Consider the following 27,397-nt stretch of genomic DNA (forward strand, 5'->3'; position numbering starts at 1 on the left):
ACATGATATTTTCATTTTGTACATACTTTTCTTTACTTAAAAGTTCAATACTGTGGTTTTAATGTAAATTCAGAATTTTTTTTAATGCATCCATGATGTACCTTTTTGAATAACACAAGTAAGTTTTTTGGAAAAATTGCAAAGTACATTTAAGAAATTGTATAATGTGAAAATGAGAGTTCAATTTTGCAACCAAATAAACCATCAAATGTAAAATTCAAAGCAAAAAAAATGGCAATAATTTCTTAATTTGAAATACTAGATTCATAAGTTCTCAAGCTTATTTAAAAACAACAGATTGTCAGATTATAAAACTTGGATTACTGCATATACTAATCTTAATTTAAGTTTGTGTAATCATTCTTTTTGCACTTAAACGCCTGGAAGGACTTGACCTTCAGACTAAATTGATTGCACAATGTCTACCAGTTGCCAAGAACTAGTTTGTTTTGAAACCTAAACAATACCTCAAAATCTTTAAAAGTATGAATTTAAAGGGACTTTATAGAATATGTAATCAATAGATTAATAGATTAAATGAGGTACCCAAAGGGTTTATTTCAATCACTGATTTTTTAAACACCATATTCATTCCTGTTAGGTATTTAAAACTGTGCCTTATCAATGAACAATAAAAGAGCATAAAATTACACATTAATCAAATCATGGATTCAATAAAACCCTTACAATACCCCCTAAAAAACCTGACATATATTTTGGCAAAATGTCAATATACAGCAAATCTTCATGGCATAAATCATACACATAATTCACATAAATAACATTGGAATAGCTCAATATCTCAAAAGAGAAACAATCGAATCTTTAAATCTACTTATTTAATATGAGGTTAAGTGTTTAAGAACTTTTTTTTTACAGCCGAAACATTTTTTTCTTAGAACTACTTTGAAAAGATTGAGGTTTGTTTTCAATTATTAAACTTGCATTGATTTGTCAAAAATATTAAAACTGACATTGGCGGAAAATGTCCATGAGCCAACAAAACCTAGTAATATACACCAAAAAAAGTAATACATCAGCTTCCATTTGGATTAGGACTAACATTGAATTGCAGCTTTTAAAATATTGAGTCATGTCTGAAATCAATCTACAACAAAATTCCATGAAGCCACTACCCAGTAATCTTTTAACTGATATCAAATTACGGCCTCAAGCTGACATTTTTCATCCCAGTGGGGTTGTTTTCTCTTGGACATATTCACCAATTTTTTTCTCATTCATATTATACAGTAGAAGCAGTGGTTCAAATTTAAATAAAACGACAATAAAACCACCAAAAAAAAAAAAAAAACCTCCCAATTACTTACATGGTTGATTATCATGTTGCACATCTCAGTAAGTAAAACAATAATTCTAGCAGGAGTGTTGTAGTACTGAGAGTGAACCCAAATCAAACAGATTGTGTGCATCATAGGGGCCATTAGTGGACCACTCTCATCAAACTCAGACTGTTCATAGTCCTCAAAGTGATGCCTGGCTGGTCTTAGGTACATATTGATGTCTGTAGCTTCCTCCAAAGCTGTAAAACATTATATCTTAACATAAAAAAATGTTTTAATAAGAAGAGAATACATCTATTGAACTTATGAAAGAGTAATCAAGGGAACCAAGGTTATAGCAATCAAAAGAATGCAATCCAGTGACAAAGACCAGACATGGAAAACAGACAAACACAACAAAGAACATAGAGTAACTAAAATCATACATACAAAGTAACAAAAGCAAATGAGCAACTCGGAGTCCACTAAAAACTGAGAGCATGGACCAGGTGCACCGGTAGGGTAAGCGTCCCCTGCTTTTCTAGAAACACCCGCTGAGTTGCTCATTGAACTTATGAAGAATTACTTAAGTATATTAATTTTTGCAATTGCTAATCTTTGAAAAAATGATAGCCATATGTAGCATTAAAAATGAATTTTGTTGGTACTATTTATCGTGTTTTTGGTCCACTACCAAAATAGCAAAAATTAGTATGTTTACAGTATAAAACTGACAATTATACCCCTGTCAAATGACAAAGCCTTCATGGTACAGCTGAATGAGTTGTTTTGATTCTTTTATAAATAGTAAACTTTGTTTTGAATAATCTTTATCATTATCGTGAATATTAAAGGAAACACATTTGGCATATTGGTAGTTTCTCAGCTTAAGTTTCCCCAAGGGCCATTATGAGATTATAGTGTATATTTTCAGCGCTATAATTCTTACTTACATACAAGTACTTGCTGTCCTATATTTTTTAAGAATACAGTATCAGTCCCAAGGAAAATATTAAATATTAGCACCTAACAGTGATAAAAATTAGCAGTCGCCTAGAAGCTAATGGCTACTAGATTTTGAGCTGGCCTACAAAACTTTTGGGTAAAAGTTAGGTAAACGTATTAGAAAAAAATTCAATAAAAATATCATCTGGGTTACCAGCTTGTATTTCCTAATTTTTAAGCCAGCTTAACTTATTTACTCACCAGCTACAACATCTCTGAATATATCTTTAAAGACTGGAAAATAACTGCTCTGAGTTCTTTCAAGAATTTCTGCCATTTTTCTCACTTTAGGGTCTCTAAGCTACAAATGATAAGCAAAAGTTATTGATAATAACCAAGAATTTTGCTAATGATAATGGAAAGCCCAATCTTAAGAACAAACTTTCTGGGTTCAATTCTGTTACTCATAAATGCATGGCCTTTAAAAATTGTTCTATTTCTTAAATTGTCACAGTGTTTTCTGCGACTTGTAGACAAACTAGCAGTTATATTATTCAGTTATGTTAACATGAATTTGTTTTGAGTTTCCAGCTCTTGAAATAACATATTTTGACATTATTGATGACATGACTTATAAGGTATGTACTTATATTAAAAAAAAACTATTTCAAAGGTGTGTATATTGCTTTTTGTACATACCTGTTCATAAATACATTCAAGGTTAGTAGATTTGTTTTTCCAAAATTCAATCTCAACAAATGGAGTTGGGTGAAGTCCCTCTAAAAGAGGCTGAGCAGAATCTTTCTTGAGTACATCTCTGATTTGATGAGTCCAGTCTATGACAACAGACTCAATAGCATGAATTAGCTGTCTATCCATTGATTCAGCTCTACAATAAATATGCATAGCTTTTAAAGTTACAGTACAGTGCTTGAATGAAAAATCCCTCATTTTTATAGACTGATATTTTGTTCCTTACATATGACTGATCTGAGCAGTGTAGTTTGGTGTGTATTACGCACATTTAACACTGTACATTTGTTTGAGCTAGTCTAATGTTAATTCCACCAATTTTGAAGTGATACATTTTCTTAGGGCAGATGAAATAAGTAGGTATTATTGTAATTGTATTGTTTTAGAGTGTGTTTAAAGCTTAACTAAGCTTAAAAACTTAATCATTTAAAATTTTATAAGCTTAAAGGAACTTACTTTTCATCATCATCAACCTTGTCAGCACCAACTGGCAAGGGAAGGAGTGTTTTGCCCTTTGCCTGACCTGATACAACATAAACATCACTCTTCAATTTATGGGAGTGTCGGGTCACATCAGCAGACACAACCTGGGGCCACGCATCATGATTTCTATCATTTGACAGAAGTGGAACCAATACCTTGAAAATAATGCATAGTATATAACATACATGTCAAGTACATGTTTTAAGCAATGTCCGCTTTAATTAAACTTTATACATGTACATTGAAACCTGTCTAAACCAAATCAGTTTGGATTTGAAATTAGTTTTGTTTATACAGGTATTCAGTTTGCCAAGGTTCAAAATACATTTTAATTGATATAAAGGGACTGTTTAAAATGTCTGGTTTAGACAGGTTTTTGGATTATTCAGAGTTCAGTTTATAAGGTTTTCCTGTATTATTTTGTTTTCAGTCTAGTTTATTTAAACACAGTTACTTCAACTGAAGAGATCTCTAGAACATTATTAAACATTCTGCTATTTCAAAAGAGTTAGCTTTGAGACATTTATCTAATCCTAATACATTAGATACATGTAGTATATATCAACAGTACTTCATACATGTACATAAATGTATAGGGAAGTGAAAGTCTGTCAAACTGCCATCCTCTCTGACAAGTGACCACCTGAGAACTATAGTTCTTCCAGTGTGTGAATTTGAAATAACTGTTTAAGTGTGAACTACTGTTCAAATGAATTCTTGTGCAAAACATGCATACAGTGTATTGATGAAAACTTCTGTTAGTAAAGATGAGTTACATGTATATAAATTGTCATGGCATGGACAGTTATGTGCATTAAATGATGACTTACTTCATCAACAAATGCAGACAGTTGATCTAAAGGTGCATAGGACAAATCCCCATACATCAATGATGTCCTTAAATTTGTGTCCTTGTTGATTCCATCACGAGATGTTTTTACAAAATAGCAGGCCTTTGCTTTAGGTTTTGTTGGCCATTCAAATGTTGTAACTAAAGAACCACCAGGTTGAGCGATGATAATTGAAGGGACGTCTGGCTTCTCAAAGAAATCCATAAACATTTGCCTTGTATCCTCAACGCTATACATTTTTGCGAATTTGTCTGCTTTGATCTTCAGAGTTTTTATGACATAATCTGCCATAAACTCCACACGGGAGTCGTTCAATTCTAAGTCGGCCGCCGACATAGTGGCGAGTTTGATAGCCTTTAGGACTTTCTATTTAGATATTTCTCAGTATTCCTGGGTGTGAATGAAAGAACAACCCAACACAACGATGTTCTCTGTTGTCGTCAGTTACCAGGAGCGTTGTCATGTAAACAGATGGCGCAATCGTCACTACTTCCGGCAAGTGCCCTCTGACTTTTCCCCTATAAAATTTTTCTTTCGGGCGTTATCGTTTAAACATAGCAGATCGTGTGGTGAAAATAATAATACTTCCAAAACTATGGTTCTTCAAAGAATATTGAGACTAGGACAACGCTTTGTTGGTTTTATGGGAGTTTTTACAGGAGTTCGGTAATTATTATCTAAAATATTTGATTATTTTTGCAACATTTGCTTTTATTTGTTCTGATTTTGAGTTATATATTATTAATTAAAACTATGATTTAAATTAATAAAACTTAGTATTATATAGCCCCTAATTAAAAATATAATATTTTGAAATCAAAATTAATGATATTTTTTTAATTTGATAGGTCACTCTGCTTTCTACATAAAATGATAGCCTTTACAAAGTAATATTTTATTTTTTAAGTTATGGACCAGGGACATTTAGATTAATAAAAAAAACAAATTATGCTGTCTCAGAAGACTTATCTTTATTTTGCTGGGTTGCTTCCTTGTGAGGTTAACATTTTGATTAAAGAAATGCCTCAGTGGATGCCAGGTTTATCTGCAGTACATTAAAGTATATGTAAAGTTTTTTTTATCATATGCATAGGTATTAAAATTAATATTTCTTTTAAAACTAATTTCCTTACTCATTATACTCTAACAATGATCATGATTTTTGCTGAGGAATTTTTATTCATATGACGTTAAGCATTATTTTACATAGTCTAAATAGTGATGCTGTCTTGGGAGGCTTTTATATTATTTTGCTTGGTGACCTCCCTGTGGTATTATGGCATCAAAGATAGTTGAGGTTAAAACCAACAATCTTTCTTAAACTGGTTGTTTTGATTCAACTGTGACTATTAAACTAGAGATTTTAACATCATTCACTATTCTACATGTAAGTCAGACAGTCCACAGTATACATGAACATGTACATAATAAATTGATCACATCCTGGTCATCTACAAACGATATAAATCTACTTGTATGTAATGTCTTAATTTTGATTTTTCTTTCTGGGGGTTTCATCCCCTGGGCCCCCTACAAGGGCTTTGTCCTGGACTTGGCTGGGGACCTAGCTGGCCTCCGAAACCCCCATTTTTTTTCAATCAGCACCTTGCCCTTTTCAAAAATGCTGTGTATGGGCCTTACATACAATGTCAGCTTTTAAAAATGACGCAATGAATGTCATGATTACCTTCAAGAAAGTTAACCAAGAAAATTTAATAGCCTCTTCGAAGTTCATATTAACACAAATAACAATCTATTTTATTAGTGTGTCCAAATTAAAAAAAAAAAGAGTAGGCTTTTGGGGTACATTGTAATACATTTGTATGTTTGAAATATTTGAAAACTTGATTAATCCTCATTAGTTCCAAGAATGATAATGGACTAGAGTAATTGTCATTAAAAAATCAGGAAAGTAATTAACTTAAAGTTGATCTGAAAAACCTAGATGCTTCAAAATGAGACTGACTTCAGAGTTATTAGCAAATTTTCCCATGATATCACCTACACAAATTTTTAGCACATATATACATATAGTAGTAGTAGTACTGCTAACCACCTTCAAAACCAGTATATAAGATATATAACCACATGTATAAGATATTGATATGGTTTGTCAAATCCCATATAGTAACAAGAGAGTGGTTATCTTCTACTTACAATTACTTATGGAATTACACAATTTAGGGGTGGACAGAAAATTCCAACCACTGATGATTTTGTAATTTTTAATTTTTTTGATAAGATAATTATTTCATGTTTCAAGCAGTGCTTTTGTAAATGAGCTTTTAACTGCTTATCTCAAACATGCACATGTTCAATTTTGCACAATATGTTTTCTGCCAAGTACTGCAGAATATTTTCCAATTTAAATTTAAAAAAATTAAATAGTGAACTGAAAACTATATCAAAATTAACAATTAAATTATTGATAGTATATAGATACATCTTGTGGTTGTAAACAACTTGTCTATAATTGACTGTAGCTTCCATACTCATAGGAAATGACTTAAACGATTTACAAAATTTGGTTACTTCGAATGTGTATGATAGCCTTCAGGGTAATAGATGGTCTTCCTTGTTTAGTTTGTGATCAATCATTAAAAAGTTAGTTACATACATGTAATTACCTGATCTGTCCTGGCAAAATTTGTAGAATTTTATGCCTGATACAAGTTATGAATGAAAAAACCTTCTTTTTCTGGTGTTGGAAATTAGTGGTAACATTGGTTCAAATATACTTTTAAGAATGAAAAGTCCTTGACCTTTCAGGCTTCAAATCAATGGTTCTCTTGTGAAAAATAAAGTGTGCATATGAAGTGTCAATTAAAAGAGTTGAATACATCTACATGTAGATTATTAATTAATGCACTTTCTTTTAGCTTGAATATTGCAAAGACGATATTTTATTCAATTACATAATCTTACTACTGGTAATAAAAATCTAAAAAAAATATCTTAAAACTATTAAAATACAGTTATAATTTAATAAAGTTATATTCCAGTTAAATTTCCTCATTTATTTGTATTAATTTAAAAACTTGTTTTTACTCCCCCTGAACAAGTTATTTCTTTCCCCTCTGTACACAAGTTCATACTTCCTGTCCGGGGAAAATACTAATTTACCTGATGATAATTTTGTTAGTACAACTTCATGTCTGACTGACCAGCTGCTAGTGTCACAAACCTGATCATCAACCTATGATTTACAATTGGCAATAAAACCACGGCATTGAATATTGGTGTCTTCAAAATATCCAGCATTTATCAGTGTATGCTGTAAGTTGTAGTGAAGATCAGAAATTAAGTGTCCCGGACCTCAGCCCACCACTAATATGAAAACCATGGTAGACTGCAAACATTTGTCCACAAAAATTCAAGTCAGTCTGCCTAAATATTTTTTTTAATACAAAAAAGCCATAAGGTAGCCTTAATATAGTTTGGCCTAAATATATTAATATTGGGTCACAAGGTTTGAATTATAAGTAAACCAAATTTTTACCTTCTTGATTTAAAGTTCTCCATTTAATACTACATGTACATGTATTATTTAGGTAAAAAATAGTTACTGGTACAGTGAAGTGTACTTCCACCTGTAATATATGATCATTGAAACCTGTATACTATAAGACAAAACCCTGAGTGATCCAAACACTTGTACATCTCTTTATATCTATTTAAATGTAATTTGAACCTTGGATAACCAAACACATGTCCGTTTTAACCTAACCTAACCAAAAGTTGTTCAGTTTAGACAGTTTTTTTTTACGAATGTAGAAAAGGAAGTCACAGAAAGAAAATCATGGATAAAAAGTCTCAGGAAAATAAATCACAAAAAATAAAGTCACATACAAAGAGTTTTTAATTATTGAAAACTTCAGCTGGTAATTTTAAAAATGTGTATTTGATCACTTATTATTAATTGTTTGGTATTAATCATTTGACACTGAAATTTAAAAAAAATTATAATATATTTGTATATTGGGGTCTGTAAAGTTTAAAGTTGATTTTTACAGCAACAAAAATAATAATAAAAAAAATAATAGGCATCTGTTTTCGTCATCCATCATTGTCATTAACAATTTTTCAAAACTCTTCTCCTCTGAAACAACTTGGCCAATTTGAACCAAAGTTGGTATGACCGTTCTTTAGGGTATTCTGCATAGAACTGATGTGGGTGTTTTTGAGTAAATCTGTTAAGCCATGTTGGAGTTATTGCCCTTTTTTCAAATTTTTTTTGCTATTTTAAATGTTATTTCTTTCAAAAATCTTCTCCCTTGAGACTACCAGACCAATAAGAATCAAACTTCGTATGAATGTTCCTTAGGATGTTCTGCATAGAACTGGTGTTGGTTTTTTACCCTTCAAAAGACATGGCAGTCATTACTAAAAATAGGATATAGGAGTCAGACAGAAGTTTTTCGCATATATATCCAAAACCGTTAGGTTTATTCAAATTCTGACATTATGTAAAAATGTTCAGCATGATGAGATCTATCTGTGATTAAATTTCATGTTAATCTGTTAGGCAATGTTGGAATTATTGCTCTTTTCTTTTTGTTTTTTCACTATTTTTAATGTTGCATGTATTTCTTCATTGAAATTTGATTAAAAATAAAAATTGATATGATTGTTCCTTAGGTATGAGTATAAGGAATTTTAAAGAAAAAAACATGGCCACTTTTTACAAAAATTGAATAGAATGTTGCTTATCGAGCCAGGTCAGTGATTAAGGCTCTTTAGAGCCTCTAGTTTACAGATTTTGTCAAGGCTAATCATTTTATAGATAATGATAAGATATGCTGCATTAATACTGTATTAAATAAAGTTAATTTCATATTCTTATTAATATGTACAATTATGTAAGTCAAGAAAGATGATGGCCTTCCGAGTTTTCCAAAATTATATTATATACTTGTAGCTACGTGGATAGAGTTTAGGTGGTGAGTGTCTATGTGGTGGGATATGGCATATTGTTTATACGTTGTTAATTTTTAATGTCCAAAGGAAGATTTAACTTGCATCTTTCTTCTTTCCATTGACTGATTGATTTTGGGATCTTAATGTAAAAATTGAAAGTAAATAGCCGGCATTAATGTTTGTATTGTAGAGGTATTTATTGCTTATAAATAGTAACATTGACCAGAATATGTGTACTGCTTATATGCGGCAGCACATAGCTGTTATTACATTGTAAGTATAATTTTTATTCTTAATCTAAATTAGCAGGAATATTGTATTAAATGACTTTTTCAACCCTGTTTGTTTTTATAAAAAATCAATGAATCCAGCCAATACAGCTAGCCATTGACCAATAACTTAGCCAATACAGCTAACCTCTGCCCAATGACTTTGCCAATACAGCTAGCCTCTAAATAATAACTTTGCCAATACAGCTAACCTCTGACCAATGACTTTGCCGATACAGCTAGCCTCTGACCAATGACTTTGCCAATACAGCTAGCCTCAGACCAATGACTTTGCCAATACAGCAAGCCTCTGACCATTGACTTTGCCAATACAGAAATCATCACATATTACTATCATGAACATATTTTGTGTTCATTTCAATATTTCAATATCCTATTTGGCATAGGTACAAGTATATTACAAAAAAGATTAAATTATCTTTAAAAGGTTATTACTACTAAACATCATGTTTGCGTAAACTCTTATGCAATCAATGTATCTACATTTGAAAGTTTAAGGATACTGAAATGTAGTATATTTTGAGGAAAGATTTAGTTTCACAGATCCCAATATTACTATGTGAAAAATACAATTTACATTTGAAAACAATGTACATGTGATGGTATATTTACATGTGATGGTATATTTACAGATTGTAATTATAACATAAACAACGTAATTCAAACATTAAGAATTTTCACACTGGTACACCATAATCGTGTTAGAACTATGTTCCAAAATATATGTTTTTTTTTTACAGAAGTAAGAGTTTTTTTTAAAATGATAGGTTAAAGGATGAGGCTCAGTGGTGCTTTCTTGGATTGGGGGAGGCTGTGAGTTCAATTTCAGGTCCAGTCTGACCAAACAAATTAAATTTGTAGGAGCTGCTTCTTTACACAGCATATTGACTTGTTTTCTCATATTCAAAATAAATGTTTATCTGGAATGACATGTCTACCTGCAGGTTCTTTCCTCTGTGAACTAGTCCATTTATACTGCATGTTTAACAACTGGTAGTTAAAAACAGCGTCTGTTCAATCATTCAGCTGTGTATATCCTGAAATGATTAAAATATCTGCCATAGGACATTAAACTACAATCAATCAATCAGGTTAAGAATACAGGAACTGGAGTAAAGGCCTTCTTTTTAGTGCTAGGATTTATATTACCAAAAATGTATGCAATACCAGAATTGATTGGAACAGTTCTTGTATATTTTGATAATTGGAAAAATTTAAATATTAAACATTCACTCAAAGAGTGGATGGTACCCTATATTGGAGTCACCTTGTCTATCCATCCATCTGTGCTGTCATTCTGTCCATCAGTCCATCGTTCCATCTATCTGTCCCAATTTTGTCACAATTATCTTGGCTCTCATTGTAATGATTTATTTCAAATTTGGTGTGTGGCTTTTTATAGGTAAACATGAGTTATAAGCAATTTTGGGTGCTGTCTGATATCAACTTCCTGTTTTATTACCCTGGGAATTTTCCATTCTTTCCTGTATGGAATGAAAGTGAAAATTTTTGTAAAAAATTTTCGCTCCCAATGGATGGATTGGTTTCAAATTTGTAATGTTGTTTAACAAAGATGGGGCATACATTGTAAGCCATTTTGATTGCTTTCTTATACAAGTGGGGTATCCGGAGCATTACAATGAATGCAACTTTATATTTCTTTTTTTACCTATCATTCCTCTTTAGTACAGGAAGTAAGGCCTGAACAATCATTGATAATTTTATTTTGTCAATACACAAATGCTTGATTTTCTGATTTAACAAAATACCAATTTTGTTATTGTAGTTTCAATGTGATACATTGTATAAGCTTTGATAAATTAACAATTTCGTAGAATATAAGTACATGTACATGTATATAATTGTTATGTCATTACTATAGACAAATATTAGTCCATTGTGACACAGCTTGAAATTTATCAGCAGAGTATTTTTATTTATCGGTGGGATGTTGTATCATCCGACTGGGATGATGCATACTAGAATTGTTTTTAACTGTACTTTTATGATAGACCCAGACAGAAGTCACAATTTTGGCATTTGTGAATACTACAGAAATTGTATTACCCGTAATAGTTTTCCATATTGCCTGGTTTTCTAAATGAATGACAGTTAAAAAGTTCATGCAACATGTATAATGTTGGTAAGATCAATTTATTTGGTCTTTCAAAGTTTTGAATTATATTGCAATAGTTTGCTGTTGTACATACATGGACTCTCAATTGGAACTTGTTTATTGCTGGTCAACAGTGTTTTTCTTCTAATAAATGTATGTCTGTGTTGCCCAGCCTTCAATTCACCTTTTCCTCTTGTAAAATATTCATTCAGTGAATCTTTTCTTTATTTACAAATTACCTTTTCTGTATTTATTGTTTTGGGTCTGAAGGTTCACAAAACTCTGTCATTAGTTTTGATGGCACGATTTCATATTCACCCTTTGTAATGTTGACTAACAATTTTCTGAAGATGACCACAGGTTCATTTCAAAACTTTTGTATTTCCTGCATTGTCTTTTTGTAGGAATACTTATTCAATATATGTATACATGTAAATTTTACCTTTCATAATGAGTGAAAGTTGAACATCACAAAATATCAACTCAAGTATTTTTTATTTTCAACACCTGAGGCTTGTTTGTTATTGAGTTGATATTTTTTAATATTGAAATTTCTTGAGCCATGAAATGTTTTACTGAAAGTTTTTTTTTTTTTATAGTTTGTAGCTTCATGTTCCACTATTGTTATGGCAGAAATTCTAATAATCTTTTGTCTATGATGTCATAATTCTTAAGGTAGAATATTATAAGAAACATCACAACGTTGCTTGTGACCATGTAAAACAACCATACAAAAACCAGTTGCAATGGTGATTTTCTTGTATTACCATGTACTTGTTCATATCACATCATCCATGGTGCGATATTGCAAAATATCTGGCTGTCTAAGAATGACCAAGTCATAGAGAATATGATTATTTTCTTTTTTCAGATTTGTGTCTAGTAACAAGCCCAAGAGGAATTTCGTCAGATGTAAGGATCTGTCTGCACAGAATAGCGTTTCTGCACCACATGTTTTCTCATGGCTTGGGGATATTGCACCATGTTTTGGTATTAATGGCAATAATGTACAAATACTAAAGGAACCTAGTGAGTTCCATGAGGTTTTGAAGGTACCAGTATTTATACATGTCATATATGTGTAATGTGAAGATTCTTTCTATACATTATAAATGTACTCACATTTTTCTAATAGCCCTTCTTTAAGAGGAAGGATATTTTGAATAAGGGTTAGTCCCATTAAGGTAGAACATACCTAATATTTCTAGTATATAGATTTTCCTAGTTCTTCTAAAGGTTGATCTTGAATGAACATACTTTTGAATTTTTATATAAAAAAAAATAGGTAGTCACCAAACTTGATTTTGAGATGACATAGCCTTGATAAAGGCAATTATATGGATTCTGTATGGAATTGCACTACTTAACTAGCATTAAAAAACTTTTAAATTATGAAATTTCTTTTCAATTTATATAATGAATACTTCAGACATTCTTTCATATTTCAAAAAGAAAATTAGGGGTTGCCAAACTCTTTTCCTTGTAATATTAAAAAACTAAAATTTTCATTACATTTCTATAGAACATTTTCCTGCCTTCCCGTCATTTATCTCCCTTTGAAAGAGGCTTTTTACAATTAATATTTGTAATTTTACCGAACCATTTTTTAGGTAAAAACTTCTTTTAAAAAATTTAAACATATTATTTTTATATCATTTTCAACAATAGGATATAAGTTAATTGAAAATATATACATGTATGTCTTAAATGATTTTGCAAGATGACAAAAAAGAATGCTCAGTGTAATACGTATGATCTGCTTTTAAATAGTTTTATTCTTCATAAATTTAAAAAAAAAAACATGTTAATGCCAGGGATATCTGTCTGACTATAATACAAATAATTTATATGATATGTTGGCTCTGTCATATTCTGTATTACTCCTGATTTAAAAATATTTGTTTGGTTCTGAGTCCCTCCAGCTCCTATTAGAGGGTTTACTCATTTTATCATATGAATAACCAAAAAAAAAAACCAACACAATTTAACTCCATACCTTTTTTTCTGGCTATGAACAATGTAAACGTCATATTTCTTTTTTTATGGCTGGAGGGGGTAAAAAAGGGTAAACAAAAATGTCCCCCTTGTTCAGTATGGCATGAGACCCAAGTAATTAACTATGAACGCCTTAATTGGTTCATGTTTTAAGGAAATTCATCCAATAGTTTTACCTCATGTCTTACACAGACAAATATAATTCACGGGGAAATTTATGTGAATCAAGCTTCATATGAAATGCACATGAATATAACACAATACATGTCATTTTTATGTGTTTAAGCGTAATTCACATAATGTTTTTTGGGAAGTCTTCGGAAAATTTGCTTCAGCGCTGGTGAAAATCATGTGACATTCACATAAAAATAACATGAAAATAATTTGTCTGTATTACTTCTATGCCCCTTGTCATTTGAATATGTCAATCATATGAATTGGAGTTCCAATAATTTTTCATGTTTTTTTTTTTTTTTTTAGAATAAAGCAAGAAATGCCACCCAGAGGATTGTTCTAACCTCACTTTATCTTGGTACTGGCCAGTTGGAACAAGAATTAGTATGTATATTTTGGAAATACCTGTAAGGCCTAAATTTAAGAAAAATGTTTTTCTGCTCTTTCCCAACCTCATAATGTTTACTTTGGGTATATTCATTTGGAAATGACTTTATTTTAGGATTTATATCCAAAATTTCCATTTTAAATAGTCAAAATCAGTGTTTTTTTAAAGAATCTAATACAGCAGGTTTTTAAAAATCGTTTAATTGTTGTATTTTCCCACCACCGTCCCAGAACCTGTAGCCCATTTTTATGTTCATTGTTATTCATTTTACGTTTTTTTTTTATATATATTGGTTGATTTTCATCTTTAGTGAATCGTATCACATCATTTTTTATGGCCTTTTACAGTCTGCTTTATGGTATGGGTTTTGCCCATCATTGAAGACCGTGTGGTGACCTGTAGAATTAATTGTTCGTTGCTTGGCATTGGTAGATGACTATCTCATACCACATCTACTATTTTTATATTTTTAATTTGAGTCTTGTTGTATTTTTATAGGTTGATGCTGTGAAAGAAGCATGTGAAAATGCTAAATCAAATGATAACTCGAGCTTTGAGGTCCATATATTATTGGACTATAACAGAGGGTCCAGAGGGAAAGAGAAAAGTTCTCGGACTATGCTAACACCTCTGCTGAAAGAGTACAAAGATTTTGTATCTGTCCATCTGTACCACACACCAGACCTACGTGGATTATTAAAAAGATTTTTATCAGGAAGAATGAGTGAAGTAGTTGGTTTGAATCACATGAAGATTTATCTGTTTGATGATAGTTTTGTCATTAGTGGGTAAGACAATATTTTTTTTCAGTCAGTGACAGAAAAACTACGTTATTTTATTTTTTTTTATTTCAAATTTGGAATGTTTAAGTTATTTTTGTTTTGGCAAAGTTTACTAAGACATTTTAGTCATATTTTTTTTATCATATTCTTCAGCTTTGTGAAGTCAAGTACTGTCCATAGGATTATTTTGGCTGTAGCATTATTTAGGTTTATTTTGGTGCTTCCTTTAAAATTGCCAAAATTAAAAACACCAATATATAACCTATGCAAATATTTACACTACCAATATATATTAGTGTGTTATGATTGATGAGTGAACGACAAACGATGTAGAAACAAATGAAATGCCATTTATAAAAGACATTTTCATATTTTTTTTCAATGTTTTATTGTGTTGTTGCCACTTTGACACATTTCCTGTTTCTCCTATCTCTTTACTTTTATGTATTTAGGTATAAACACAAACAGATACATAATGCATGAGCTGAAATTCAAACATTGAACTTGAAAATACAGAATGTATAAGCTGTCGTAATAAAAGATTTGAAAAAAAATAGAATATAGATTCTTATTTTTTAAAATTGTGACCACCAATCTTTTAGCAGGGCATAAATTAATTTCGGAAAGCCATTGTTACTTTTATTTTAGTCTGTTTTTTTAAAACATTTTTCAGTGCCAATTTAAGTAATGACTACTTCACAAACAGACAAGATAGATATTTACTGTTCAACCACTGTTCAGATTTATCCAGCTTTTTCTCAGACCTTGTGAAAACAGTTGGGACATTTTCTTTCCAGCTAAAGGGAGATAATTCTGTAGAACTCCATCCACAGTGCAATACTCATCCATTTGAAGGTATTTTTTGGTTTTTTTTGCTCAGTTTCAATAATTTCACATTCTATACCTCCCACTAAAAGTTGTAAGGTATATAGATATGATCTTGTCTGTCTGTCTGTCCATTTATCTGTCTTCATATCATATAAGCACAAATATATAAACAGTTCAATAGATGTATTCACACTTGTGGTTACCATTTAGGAATCTAATATATTTTCCCACTGTTCATATTGAATTTTTCTTCGACTCAAAAATTAAAAATGTCACAATGTAAAATTACACTGTTTTTGTGATGACGAAAGACCATTCAGTGACATTATTTGGGGCATTCAAAGCAAAATGACAAGTGCAAATGGATTTGTTGAAATTTTATTGGAAGATCAGGCTTCATACGCACATAAATGTAGATGTCAATCAAAGAAGGATAATATTGTTGGGTCATTGCAAGGGGAGATTATCCAAATGGAAGGTTAAACATGATAAAGTCCATTTTGATATGGGAAGTATTGTAGGAAAAAATAATATGTATTCCATGCATGTGAAGGGTTTTTAAATTGATTAAATATTGATATACGAAAATATATCAAAATAAAACTAAGTTTAAAAGAACTAAATGAACATTGGATAAAGAAAATAAAATTAAAACTCCAAAAAAGTAAAGGAACATATTAAAATAATAATACAAAAAAATTAATCACTTGTGACTGATTTGATGTTGAATAAAGAAATATGCACAGAACATACTTGTAGTTACTCCTGGTAATGTATTAGTGTGAAGATTTTGTTAACAGTAGTTTTTTTAGTATTTCCAAACTTTGTTGAGATTTATATTTATTAGTTCCATCAGAGTATCTGAGTTTTCAATAGAAATATATTATTACATGAAAATTTTAACTTTCTTAAATAATCATGAAAACCTGAAAAAATAATCCAAGGCCAACCAATTACTATCTTTAAAAAAGATAACCAACACATTTTTTAGCCTTGTCAGTCTATTATTAAAAAACCAAATGTGATTAAGATTTTATTTGGTGGACAGTGTGGTCACTGCACTTTGTTTCGTATGCAATTTGTATTTCAATTGATTATGCAATTGGTTCAACAAGTAAATCAATGTATGAAATACAAAAACTGTTTTTGATCGAAAATATTTCCAGAAATAATGCCCCCACTGGAGCCTCCAATTTCACAGTTATCACTTTTGTCCTATGAAATCCAAGGTTTAAGCTCCATTGGCTAGGTTGACAGTGTCATGTGATGTCAAAACAACCCAATACCATCTGTGTCGGAAAAACCAGTGGACTTATCTGGATATCAAGAAGTGCTGTTGATGTAATGACTTAGAAGTTTCTTGTCCCCTTTGCAAAACAACTATTGACATAGTGATGATATCCATCTATCTATTTGTTTATCCTTTATTCTGTCCGTCTATCAGAAGTACATGTCATTCACATCTCTGAAACTTCTAGCTTCTAGCTTCTGAAAATTAAGAAAAGGTCACATGCATTAATCATATTACTCAAAATATAATTTAAATTTTTTTGTGGTAATGAGAAAAACACTACATTAGTTATTAAAGTACCACAATTAGAATTTTAACAATTGTGATTTTAAGTACTGTATTTTGTATTTTTTGCAATAATTGAAAACATTGCAATTACTTTTGAATTTACAGTATAATGTCGCAATCTTGTTTAATTTTCAGGTTCAGATCAAGACTTCAAGAATGAGGCCAAGAATAAGATATTAAATTTATTAAAAAGAACATTGGAAACAGATGACAATAAAACTGACAAATCTCTAAATCCTAATCAAACTACCGATATCAATGCTCATGAAAAATCAAATGTAACGATTGATATAGACAGTCATGTGATCGGAAGTGCCTCTTCGTCAAATCAGGATGAGATTGACACTTGGATTTATCCATTGTTACAGATGGGACCATTTGAGATTGTTGATGATGAAGTGGCTATGAAAGCTATTTTTAGAACAGCGGAAAAAGGAGAAGAGATATTTTTAACTTCGGGTTATTTCAATTTGACTGATCACTATTTGAATGTAATATTACAGGAGTCTCAATCTGATTATGACATTCTAATGGCTTCACCAGAGGTATGTTTAATATTGAAGATTTAGGTATTCTTTATTTATGGTGTCAAAATATTGTATCATTGTCATACATTTGTATATGAGGATTACGCTCCAAATTTAATTTTATACCCCACTCAACAACTGGTTAATATATTGGACTTATCATGGCCATCTGCCCATCCCTACATCTATGTCCTTCCTTCCAAATTTTTCACAATTACTCTGGCTCCAAATAGATTGAATTATCTCAAATTTGGTATTTATCTTAATATAGTTGGTGTATATATGTTGTAAGGAGTTTTGTTGTTGTCCAATAATAACTTCCTGTTCCCTGGACAATTGACAGAGAGCTTTAAACTTTTATCAAGCTTATTTTTACCTCTTAGTTGAATTGCACCAAAAGAAAAGACTACTAATTGCAACAATTAACCTGTAAAATATATAGAGTTAGTGTTATCAAATATTACATAAAAAATATAATAATAGAATGTAATTTATGAATATAAGCTGAAAATGCTTAAAAGATATAATCCACACTTCACAAGATATGTAGATCATGTACATGTAGATCAATGCAGTAAGTATTAGTTCCACTTTATTGCACTGACCAACGTACCTGTGTGATAAATTTTTTTTGCTACATATAAGTTCAATACATTAAGAAAAAAATTATAGAGTGGGTAGTAGATCAGAAAAATATGAATGTCAACATTAAGAAAATCAAATGATTATTGTCGATGGAGATAAAATCTTTGTAATAACATTGAGATAATTGCAAAAACAAAAGGATTCTTAAGTTTTTGATGCAATTCAACGTATGAAAAATAAACTGACGCGAATGAGTTGTAGTGCAAAAGGAGATCGCCCCTTTGGTACTTTAGTTATTGTTCTAGTGTAGATTTATCCATTTTCAGGTAAATGGATTCTATGGTGCTAAAGGCTTTATAGGAGCCATACCGGCAGCGTATATTGCCATTGCCAAAAGATTTTTTAAACTGACTAGTAGTTATGACCAACACGATAGGATTAAATTACGGGAATATTTTAGAGACAAGTGGACTTTTCATGTGAAGGGATTGTGGTATTATCTACGAAATGATTCTCGACCATCCATGTCTATCATAGGATCTGCTAACTTTGGTATGATAGAACTTCAAGCTTATGTTATAGTCAACTTTCACGTTCTCTTCTGTTCCAGAAAAGTTTACAATATACATGCATATCAAGGTCAACTGGGTTCGAAAGGCATAAGGTTGTCAACATTTTAGTAGGAGCCAATGAGTACCAGAAACTTTAAGTGTATACTACAAATAATTGTTTAAATGATACAGTAATATAGAAGCATTTCAGATATTTTTTATGTTTGGAGATGTTTTTCAACATAACAACTGCTGCTGATCTTGTTTTCTCCAAATCCAAAATCCTTTCTTTGTTTAGTAGGAAACCATAAACCAGTTTCCATCAGATTTGATGTAAAAAGCGAATGTGAAAGTAGTCTGTCGGGAAGAATCCTTTTGCACCAATTACATATTTGTAGAGGCATCATTTGTACCACTTACATTTTTTAAATTGTTTAAGGAGGTAGACCTAGGGTAAGGGACATAACTCTAAAAATCAGTGATAAGTTTGTATCATATTCAATTTCACCAAAACCTATCAAGCTTTCATTTGAAACAGATTGAAATCAATCCAAATTACTTTGATGCTTACATGAGATAGATGAACAAAGCTGAATACAAACATTCCAGTGATTTGTAACAGTTGTGTCTACCTCCTTAAATTGCACAAGAGTATGAATCTCATTTGTGCCAGTCTATTTGTACACATATTTCAATTATTAATACATACCTTGAGTAAATGCAATTATGTATAGGAATATACATATAGTGGTCATTTGGAAACCAAATTTATTACTACTGAGTAAAAATGTAAGGATGTTAGGTGGAGGTGTAAAACAAAAGACTGTCCTGCTACAATATTTACTGATGAACAATGTAGCACGGTACTTAAAGGATCTTTGTAACATACACAAGAAACCAATGTAAGAAAGTAAGAGCACCAAATACCAGGAATAGCATAGAAAAGAAAGGCAACAAAAATGGTATCTGAGAAACCATCAAAGATCAGTATGAATTGTTAAAAATGTACAAAGTGCAGTATTGTAATTCTTGATTGTGAACTTTTACCCTATTTCTTTTCATGTTTACAATTTCTTTCTATTTCATTTCACATTTTTTATCAAACTGGTTCAATCAAATACCATTACTCAGTTTTTTGCACAAATGAGTTCATGTTCATAAAAAGTAAGTGCCACAAACGTAACACTAGCACAAATAAGTTGTTTCACAAAATTATTATCTGGATTGAAACTTGGATTGTAAATTTTGAGGTCAATGTCATTTTTCTAAGCATTTGGAGATGTTTGCATTCATATTTTTGTTTGTCGTCTTGATTTTTTATCAACTAAGATTGTATTGATTCTTTTACAGGGTATAGATCTGTATATAGAGATTTGGAATGTCAGTGTGCTATAGTCACAAATAATACTCAACTACAAGAACAATTCAAGGAGGTTTGTTTAATCTTAGAAAAGATTTTGTATTTGCCTGCCCATTGATTGATGTATGAACAAGAAACCCTGTCTGTCCAAGTTTGAAAATTTACAATAAAGATTTGATTTTAAGGACATCCTTGCAACTTCTTAACAAGTAACATATATAGAATCATAACGAAAAAGTGAAATTCAGTCAGTAACAGTTTATCACTTGTTTAGTTTATAACAGTTTACATTTGCTCAACTAGAACAAACGGGATGGGACACAAGTTAGTCAAACTTATGAAGTCTTCTCACATGAATTACATTTCTTACAATAATACACAGAACATACTACAAGGATATACAGTAATGACATGCACAAGAAAAAAAAATCACTTGTAAATGCACATTCTATGCATTTCGACTGTTGTAGTAGAAAGGTTGCAGTTTAAATGCTGTTGATAATTTCAAATGGTGTATCCATGTGCGCCATAAACACTGATTTGTTTACACTGTTATATTGTATTCATCTTCCTAGGACTTGATATGACTGTTTTTTGAAAAGCACAGGTGCTTGCAACTACTGTTGCACCTGGTCCATGCTCCAAGTTTTTAGTGGTCCAGACTGCTCATGCACTTTTGTTTCACTATGCTTATTATATTGGTCATTTCACATCTTTGTTGTTTGTCTGTTTTCTTTGTCTAGTCTTTATCCTGGATCATGATTTCTTATATTACTGTTTGAATGCTGATTCACTTAATTTGCCCTGCTAAATAAAAATAATTAAAAGGTTATTTTTTATCCAGATAGCAGTGATATATCAAATGTACCCCTGTGTAACAATTTCAGTAATTCAAACTGTCATATTAATTCATTAAATTCACTTTTGGGCTTTGTCCCCTTCTCCCCTCCCCCCTAATGTCATAACACAAATATGAAGCGGTCGATCAAAAAACTAAAGATTTATGTTATGTTGAAAATAGCTATAACCAAAGAATTATTACTTGTGCCATGAACGATTGTGTACTGAACTTGCCACACTCATTAAATCTGTGCCGTCTTTGGCACATGTGATCATACTTTGATTATTCACTCTTTCCAATTAATTATTCTATTATCTTAATTTTTATTGAAGGAACATGAAAGACTCTACAAGACATCAACAGTTGTGACTGCCGAAACTTTTGAACAAGAAAACAGACATGTACCCTTATGGGTACGACTTGTGACTCCTCTGATTAGACATTTCTTTTGATAGATTAGGATGGGTCAATTTTGCTCAATTGTCATAGAAGTTAATCCAACTTAGTTATGATAGTGTTGAACAAAGTTAATGAAATGTTGAATATTTGAATTACATGAATTTATGTTACTTTTCTAAGTTCTTTTATATGTACTTATTTAAGCGGATACTAACTGTTTTTGATTGATGGTTTTCTAACATTTTCTTGAGTATTTAAGTTGGTTGAAAGTTACCAAATGCTTAAAGATAGATGTGCATATGCCCAGGTACCTTTATTCTTGAATAATAATGATTATGGCCATTCAAGAAAATAAAAACACCACAACAATAAGTACAAGTACAGTAATAATGGACCAGGCCCTAATTTCATGAATATCTCAAATCTTCTATTTTCCTCTTATCCTTGAGTTTTTCCTCAAATAATCTTTTTCAAATGATGCGATTGGTCAAAATTTTAGTGAAGGAAGGATTTGAGGCAAATATAAATTTGAGATTCTTTATGATAGCAATTTTTTTCATTTAAGTGCTGTGATGCAATTTTTAATTTTTGTGTTATTTAGCAAAATTCTGAACATTTAATGTAAAAGTTTCATGATAAGATGAAGGCTAATGACAAAATTACCTAACTGATTAAATTTAGGCAATGGTAAAAATGAATAGTCATAATGGAAAGTCTGTATAGCAAATGGCAATATCCAGGGAAGTCCAGAAAGACTGAACCACCACAATGGTCCTGAGTCTGTACAGGTATTATCAATGGAAATGGTGTCTTAAACTAGGTTTTATAGCACACTCACAGTCTTCATTATATTACAATTAAATTCAGTCATATTTTCTTAATTTAAGAATGGTTTAAATTAGAATAAAGCTGAAAAATGAGCGAATGTGATAACATGAAGTTAGATAATTGACTCACTTCAGTTAACCAAACTTATCTGACTGTGTTCTGTAGTTTTGACCTTGTGAGAATCAAATTTGCTTATTGGATAATAAATAATAGTTTCTACTTAGGGCTGTTTCATTTAAATCTACATGGGAAGGGGGATGCCAATTTTTTTTTTTCTTGGTGGGGGTAAATTTTTTTTTTATGTTGGTAGGGGTATGTTTGATAAGTTGATTTATGTTGGTAGGGGTGAAATTTCATCTTTAAAATTCAATACACCTGCGGTTGGGAGATTTTGATGCTCTTATTTCCCAATATTTGGTACTACACATGCGTTTTTCTTCAACAGATTGATCATTTTTGATTTTTTGTCTGGTGATGTGGGTATCCAAAGAATCTATAATATGTTAGCGGTGGGGTTTGGCAACATTTTTTATATTGGTGGGGGGATCTTTTACAAGTTGGGTCACCCCCTCCCCACATAAATTTAAATGGAACAGCACTTTACAGAAAATTGAAGGGAGTTTTTAAAACCCATCAAAGTGGTAGGGGGGCAGCATCCACCAACACAGAATGTTGATATGGATTCGTCTTTATTAATGTAATTTTATGAGATCTGGTCTACAGAACAACTACTGTGAAAGTACTATTGTTCTTGGGGTACCAATTTTCGTGGTTTTTGTGGGTAGGCCAAACCATGAAACTTGGTAAGCAACGAAAAGGAGACTTCCATTGATGTGTATACTGAAAACCACAAAAACAGGAATTCAAGAATCCACTAACTTGTGTTTCTTCCCTAATCCACGAAAAATGGTATCCATGATTTAAAGAACTTTCACAGTATATGTTAACATTCATAAATGGATACATATTCCTGTCTGACTTATGCTTCAGAGTAAGTTTGACATTTCAATAAAAACTTAAAAATAGGGTAATTCCAGCAATTGATCATTGGCAGCAAACCTCTTGTGTTCTTCAAGTTGATTCATGTATTCATTCAAAGATTTACCTTCGTCTGCTTTTATGAAAATAAGTGTGTAGATTGATTTTTCCAGAATTCAGTAAAACCAGTGTTTGTGACCACCTGTGTACAACAATAACCTGTCTTAAAAGAATATGATTAAAATATCCCTATGTAGTGCATTCTCAGTGAAATCAATCTGTATATAAAGACCATTCATGATTTTGTTCACCTTGGTGATCTCTGAAAGTATTTGCTGTTTTGGGTTAAGGTTATACACTGGTGCATTTTTTGCCTCTCAAGATACTTGTTCTTTTTTCCTTGAAATATCATTTAAGGAGGTAAGGGACACAACTCTTACAAATCATTGACACGTTTGTATTCAGTGTATTAAATAAATGTCCTGTAAGCATCAAAGTAACTTGGACTGATTTCATTCTGTTTCAAATGAAAGCTTGATAGACTTTGTTGAAATTGAATATGATACAAGCATATCACTGATTTCAATAGTTACGTCCCTTACCCTAAGTCTACTTCCTTAAGACAGGTTTGACTGTAACTGAAAATAAGTGAATTACCGTAAAAGTATTAATTTTCAAGGATTCTGTCAAGTAAACTTATATTAGTACAGCACGAAAATAAATATGTCAACAGTACCTCTTATAATATATATATTGATATTTTTTTAAATATACATGTGTTTATATATATTAGTTGATTTTTAACAGATGCAGTACATGTATTTTTAGTATGTGAATTTTTAGTTGAGCTGAAAGTCAAATGTTTTTTTCTAGATATAAATATGTCTACCATTGTAATGGCATAAAGGAAAAAAAAATTGAAATACCGGTATTTAGAACTACCACCGTAAGATTTCAAGAGCTTTTTACATATTTTAGTTTGAGTACGACTTGTGTACTTTTCCAACACATTATGAATCTAACACCACTGAAAGTACAAGATACAGAGATCTCAAACATTCAAGGGTTAGATTTCAAATTCTCTAACGTTGGTGTCAGGGTTAAAGAACATTGAAATCTTATTCAAAGGTGTCTGAAATTTCCTAGTCATGCATTTTCAGGATGTGTTTGATTCTCTTTTCTTTTTTAGAATTGATTTTGTAATTTACAATGCGTTGCTTGCCGAAATTCCTTTGTATTTATCAGACCTCATAAAACATTGTGATATCACAAATGTCACATGTTTTAACTCACTGATGGGTACATGTAAGATAAGGAAATCTCACATATCTGGAAATAGGAATATATCATTGTCTCAAAAGTGAGAAATTGTTTGCTGGTATTTTAGCATTTTTTTATTTTTGGCTTAATTTTTTATTTGTCTTTTTTTGTGGGCATAGTTCTTATGACATTACTTTGATATATTTTCTGTGTTTATTTGGTGCTGATATTTTGTAAATTCTTGTGTTCATTATTTAAACCTTTTCACTTATGAACTTATATTTTAAGGCACATGAATTATAACTCTGCTTCATTTTTTGTACACATACACTGAAACTTGTTTATACCCAGCCTCTTTTGTTTGCTTTAGACAGGTGCTCCATTTAAGCAGGTTTAATATACATTGAAAATGTAAAGGGACTTAAAAAGTGCCTGTTATAGGCTGTTTCACTGCTCACAAGATACCTATTACTTGGAGTATTATGTTCCATCATCTTGGTAAATTTCTTAGTAACTAATAGTGTTTTAATGATGTAAAAATAATATATTTAAATTATTTGAAAGGATTTTTAACAAAAAAACTTGTATGGAAAAATTACCAACTTCAATTGTAATAAGCCTTTTTCAAGGGGAGATAACTGGCAGGCAAATTCTTTCAAAGGGGAGATAATTGGTTGAAAAATGTTCTATAGGTATAATACCGCTATTAAGGGGAACCAATTGCCTGCACATACCAGAAAGCAGTCCGGAAAAAACAAAGTAGTTCCTAGGATGCATTGTGTATTTTTTTTTTATTTAGCCAGTATATGCAAACTGGGTATCACCCGAAAGCTTGTCATGTCAGGTTCACACTGAATACAACAGTTTTTAACTCTGATGAAGAGAATAATTTGTTAGAGTCCAGATCTTAAGCCCATTGATTTGTCAATTTCCAAAAGGAAAGTAGTATTTTGAGTACCTGTCTACTTTCACTTCACCGTTCTTTCTTAGAAGCCATTAAAGGTATGCTGCAAATTTTATGAGAGAGTCTTTAAAGAGTCCCCTCTATTGTAAAACCTGTTAAAGTTCATTTTAACAAACTTTAAAAAAGATTGGGACCTTGAAAATTGCTTAATTCAACATAGAAAGTAATGGGACTTTTAATAGTGGTTTTACACTTATAGAAATGAAATGGGAATTTTAGCCTTTTTCAATATTATAAGAAAAACAGTTTGGTGACCCCCAATTTTCATTTTGAATTATAAATAATGTCAGTTAATTGTTCTTTATATAAATTTATAAGACATTATTTATACAAGTTTTTCAATAGTTTGGGAACTAGTGAAAATTTCCTACAGAATCCATATAAAATGTGTCAAAAATTGCCTTTATTGCAGCTCAATTATCTCAAAATCAAGTTTGGTGATATATTTTTTTTACATTAGAATTCTGAAGTATATTCATTCAAAGTTATCTTTGAGAAAAACTAAGAAAATTTATATTCTTAGTACTGCCACTTTCCCATTTCTTCGATATTTTTACCATAAAATTTATATTAAAATTGCTAGTCATTATGAAATGTTTGGTGTAACCTTGAATACTTATTTATTTTATGTCATATAGTGAGTAAAATGGTTAACTTTATGTAATATATAGTTTGTATTTCCTTGATTCAATGTTACCCAATAAAGTACCTTAGGTAGTTAACTGGACAACGACAATTAACGTGGAGATGTAAACTTACTAACATTTTGAAATGTATCGTAATTTGCGTTTCATACAAAGTTAAAATTTCCTTGTCAATTATCCAGTAACATTTCATCTGGTAATTATTATTCAATCAAGGGAAGACCAATCCTATTCCCTGGAGTTAGCTATGTAACTTATCATAACTTGACCAATATGCACTACAGACTGGTTTAATACAGACTTTATACTTCTTTAAATTCTGAAAATGTTAAATTCTTCACCACCACTTTTTTAAGACAATGAAAAAGTATTTAAAAAAAATATATAAGACACCTCCCTCATTGATTGTAATGGAAAATGACTTGAGAAGAAAGAATTTAACTTTAGATAGTAACATAAAACGCACCTTTCCTTGGTCTGGCCAATTCAGGATTTTAATACTTTCCCTGATACATTGCATTGTTATATTGTGTTATGTTATAGGTACCTGTTGATCTACCTTTATACAGTGACACCTGTATAAACTTTTTTGGCTGTAGAATGTGTTTGATTTAGACAGGTATTTGATTTACTGATGTTCAAAATATTCTTAAACTTATATGAAGGATTTCAAACAGTGTCTGGTTTAGACAAATTTTAGTTTTATTCAGTGACACTCGAACGTCTATGTGTTGAACTCTCCAATAAGTGTACTTTTAGACAGGTTTCACTGAACCGTTTTTACATGCCAGTTTTTGTTATGAATATATTTTTGTTGTTCTGATTAAAAACTGACCTTGCAGTGATCTTAGTTTTTAATTAGATTGCATTATGGTATACTTCTGTACATCCACATTTTACGTGATAAAAAGGTTAACATGATTTGAGGGAATTTTATTACCATATACATGATATAGCAGGTAATTTTCTTGGGTCTGTCTAAAAGTGCCAAAATAAATTAAACAAAATATTTACACTGGGCTTAAGTACTTAGTGCAGTAAATAGCATCCACTAAAATAAAAAAGGCTAAAAATTTGCA

At 31.0% G+C, this 27,397-nt stretch overlaps 2 protein-coding genes across 2 annotated transcripts in view; one reads left to right on the plus strand and one right to left on the minus strand.

Annotated features, from left to right (window-relative positions):
* Positions 1–4,778, minus strand: part of LOC148620192 (dynein beta chain, ciliary-like) — a 41,029-nt gene extending 36,251 nt beyond the window's left edge. Inside the window, exons 1-5 of the mRNA XM_088580874.1 lie at positions 4,292–4,778; positions 3,435–3,616; positions 2,925–3,114; positions 2,487–2,586; positions 1,329–1,540 (exon numbers count right to left, since the gene is read on the minus strand). Of these exons, the coding sequence (XP_088437000.1) occupies positions 1,329–1,540; positions 2,487–2,586; positions 2,925–3,114; positions 3,435–3,616; positions 4,292–4,648 (1,041 nt within the window). The 5' untranslated portion in view covers positions 4,649–4,778. The remainder of the gene's footprint in view (positions 1–1,328; positions 1,541–2,486; positions 2,587–2,924; positions 3,115–3,434; positions 3,617–4,291) is intronic.
* Positions 4,779–4,830: 52 nt separating this feature from the next.
* LOC148620193 (CDP-diacylglycerol--glycerol-3-phosphate 3-phosphatidyltransferase, mitochondrial-like) lies at positions 4,831–27,159 on the plus strand. Its single transcript, XM_088580875.1, has 9 exons — positions 4,831–4,978; positions 12,507–12,687; positions 14,111–14,188; positions 14,691–14,980; positions 15,648–15,829; positions 17,517–17,926; positions 18,820–19,045; positions 20,395–20,477; positions 21,578–27,159. The coding sequence occupies exons 1-9, from the start codon at positions 4,908–4,910 to the stop codon at positions 21,695–21,697; spliced, it is 1,641 nt and encodes a 546-aa protein (XP_088437001.1). The 5' UTR covers positions 4,831–4,907; the 3' UTR covers positions 21,698–27,159.
* The last annotated feature ends 238 nt before the right edge of the window (positions 27,160–27,397 follow it).

The sequence above is a fragment of the Perna viridis genome, chromosome 4, assembly GCF_037379345.1.
Source record: "Perna viridis isolate PV_CMFRI_1.1 ecotype Kerala chromosome 4, ASM3737934v1, whole genome shotgun sequence".
Lineage (NCBI taxonomy): Eukaryota > Metazoa > Mollusca > Bivalvia > Mytilida > Mytilidae > Perna > Perna viridis.

Bases quoted from the DNA above. Each gene is read 5' to 3' on its own strand.
- LOC148620193 (XM_088580875.1), top strand. From the start codon at position 4,908: ATGGTTCTTCAAAGAATATTGAGACTAGGACAACGCTTTGTTGGTTTT. The intron at 12,688-14,110 runs GTACCAGTATTT...TTTTTTTTTTAG, and splicing joins AGTTCCATGAGGTTTTGAAG to AATAAAGCAAGAAATGCCAC. The intron at 15,830-17,516 runs GTATTTTTTGGT...TTTAATTTTCAG, and splicing joins CAATACTCATCCATTTGAAG to GTTCAGATCAAGACTTCAAG.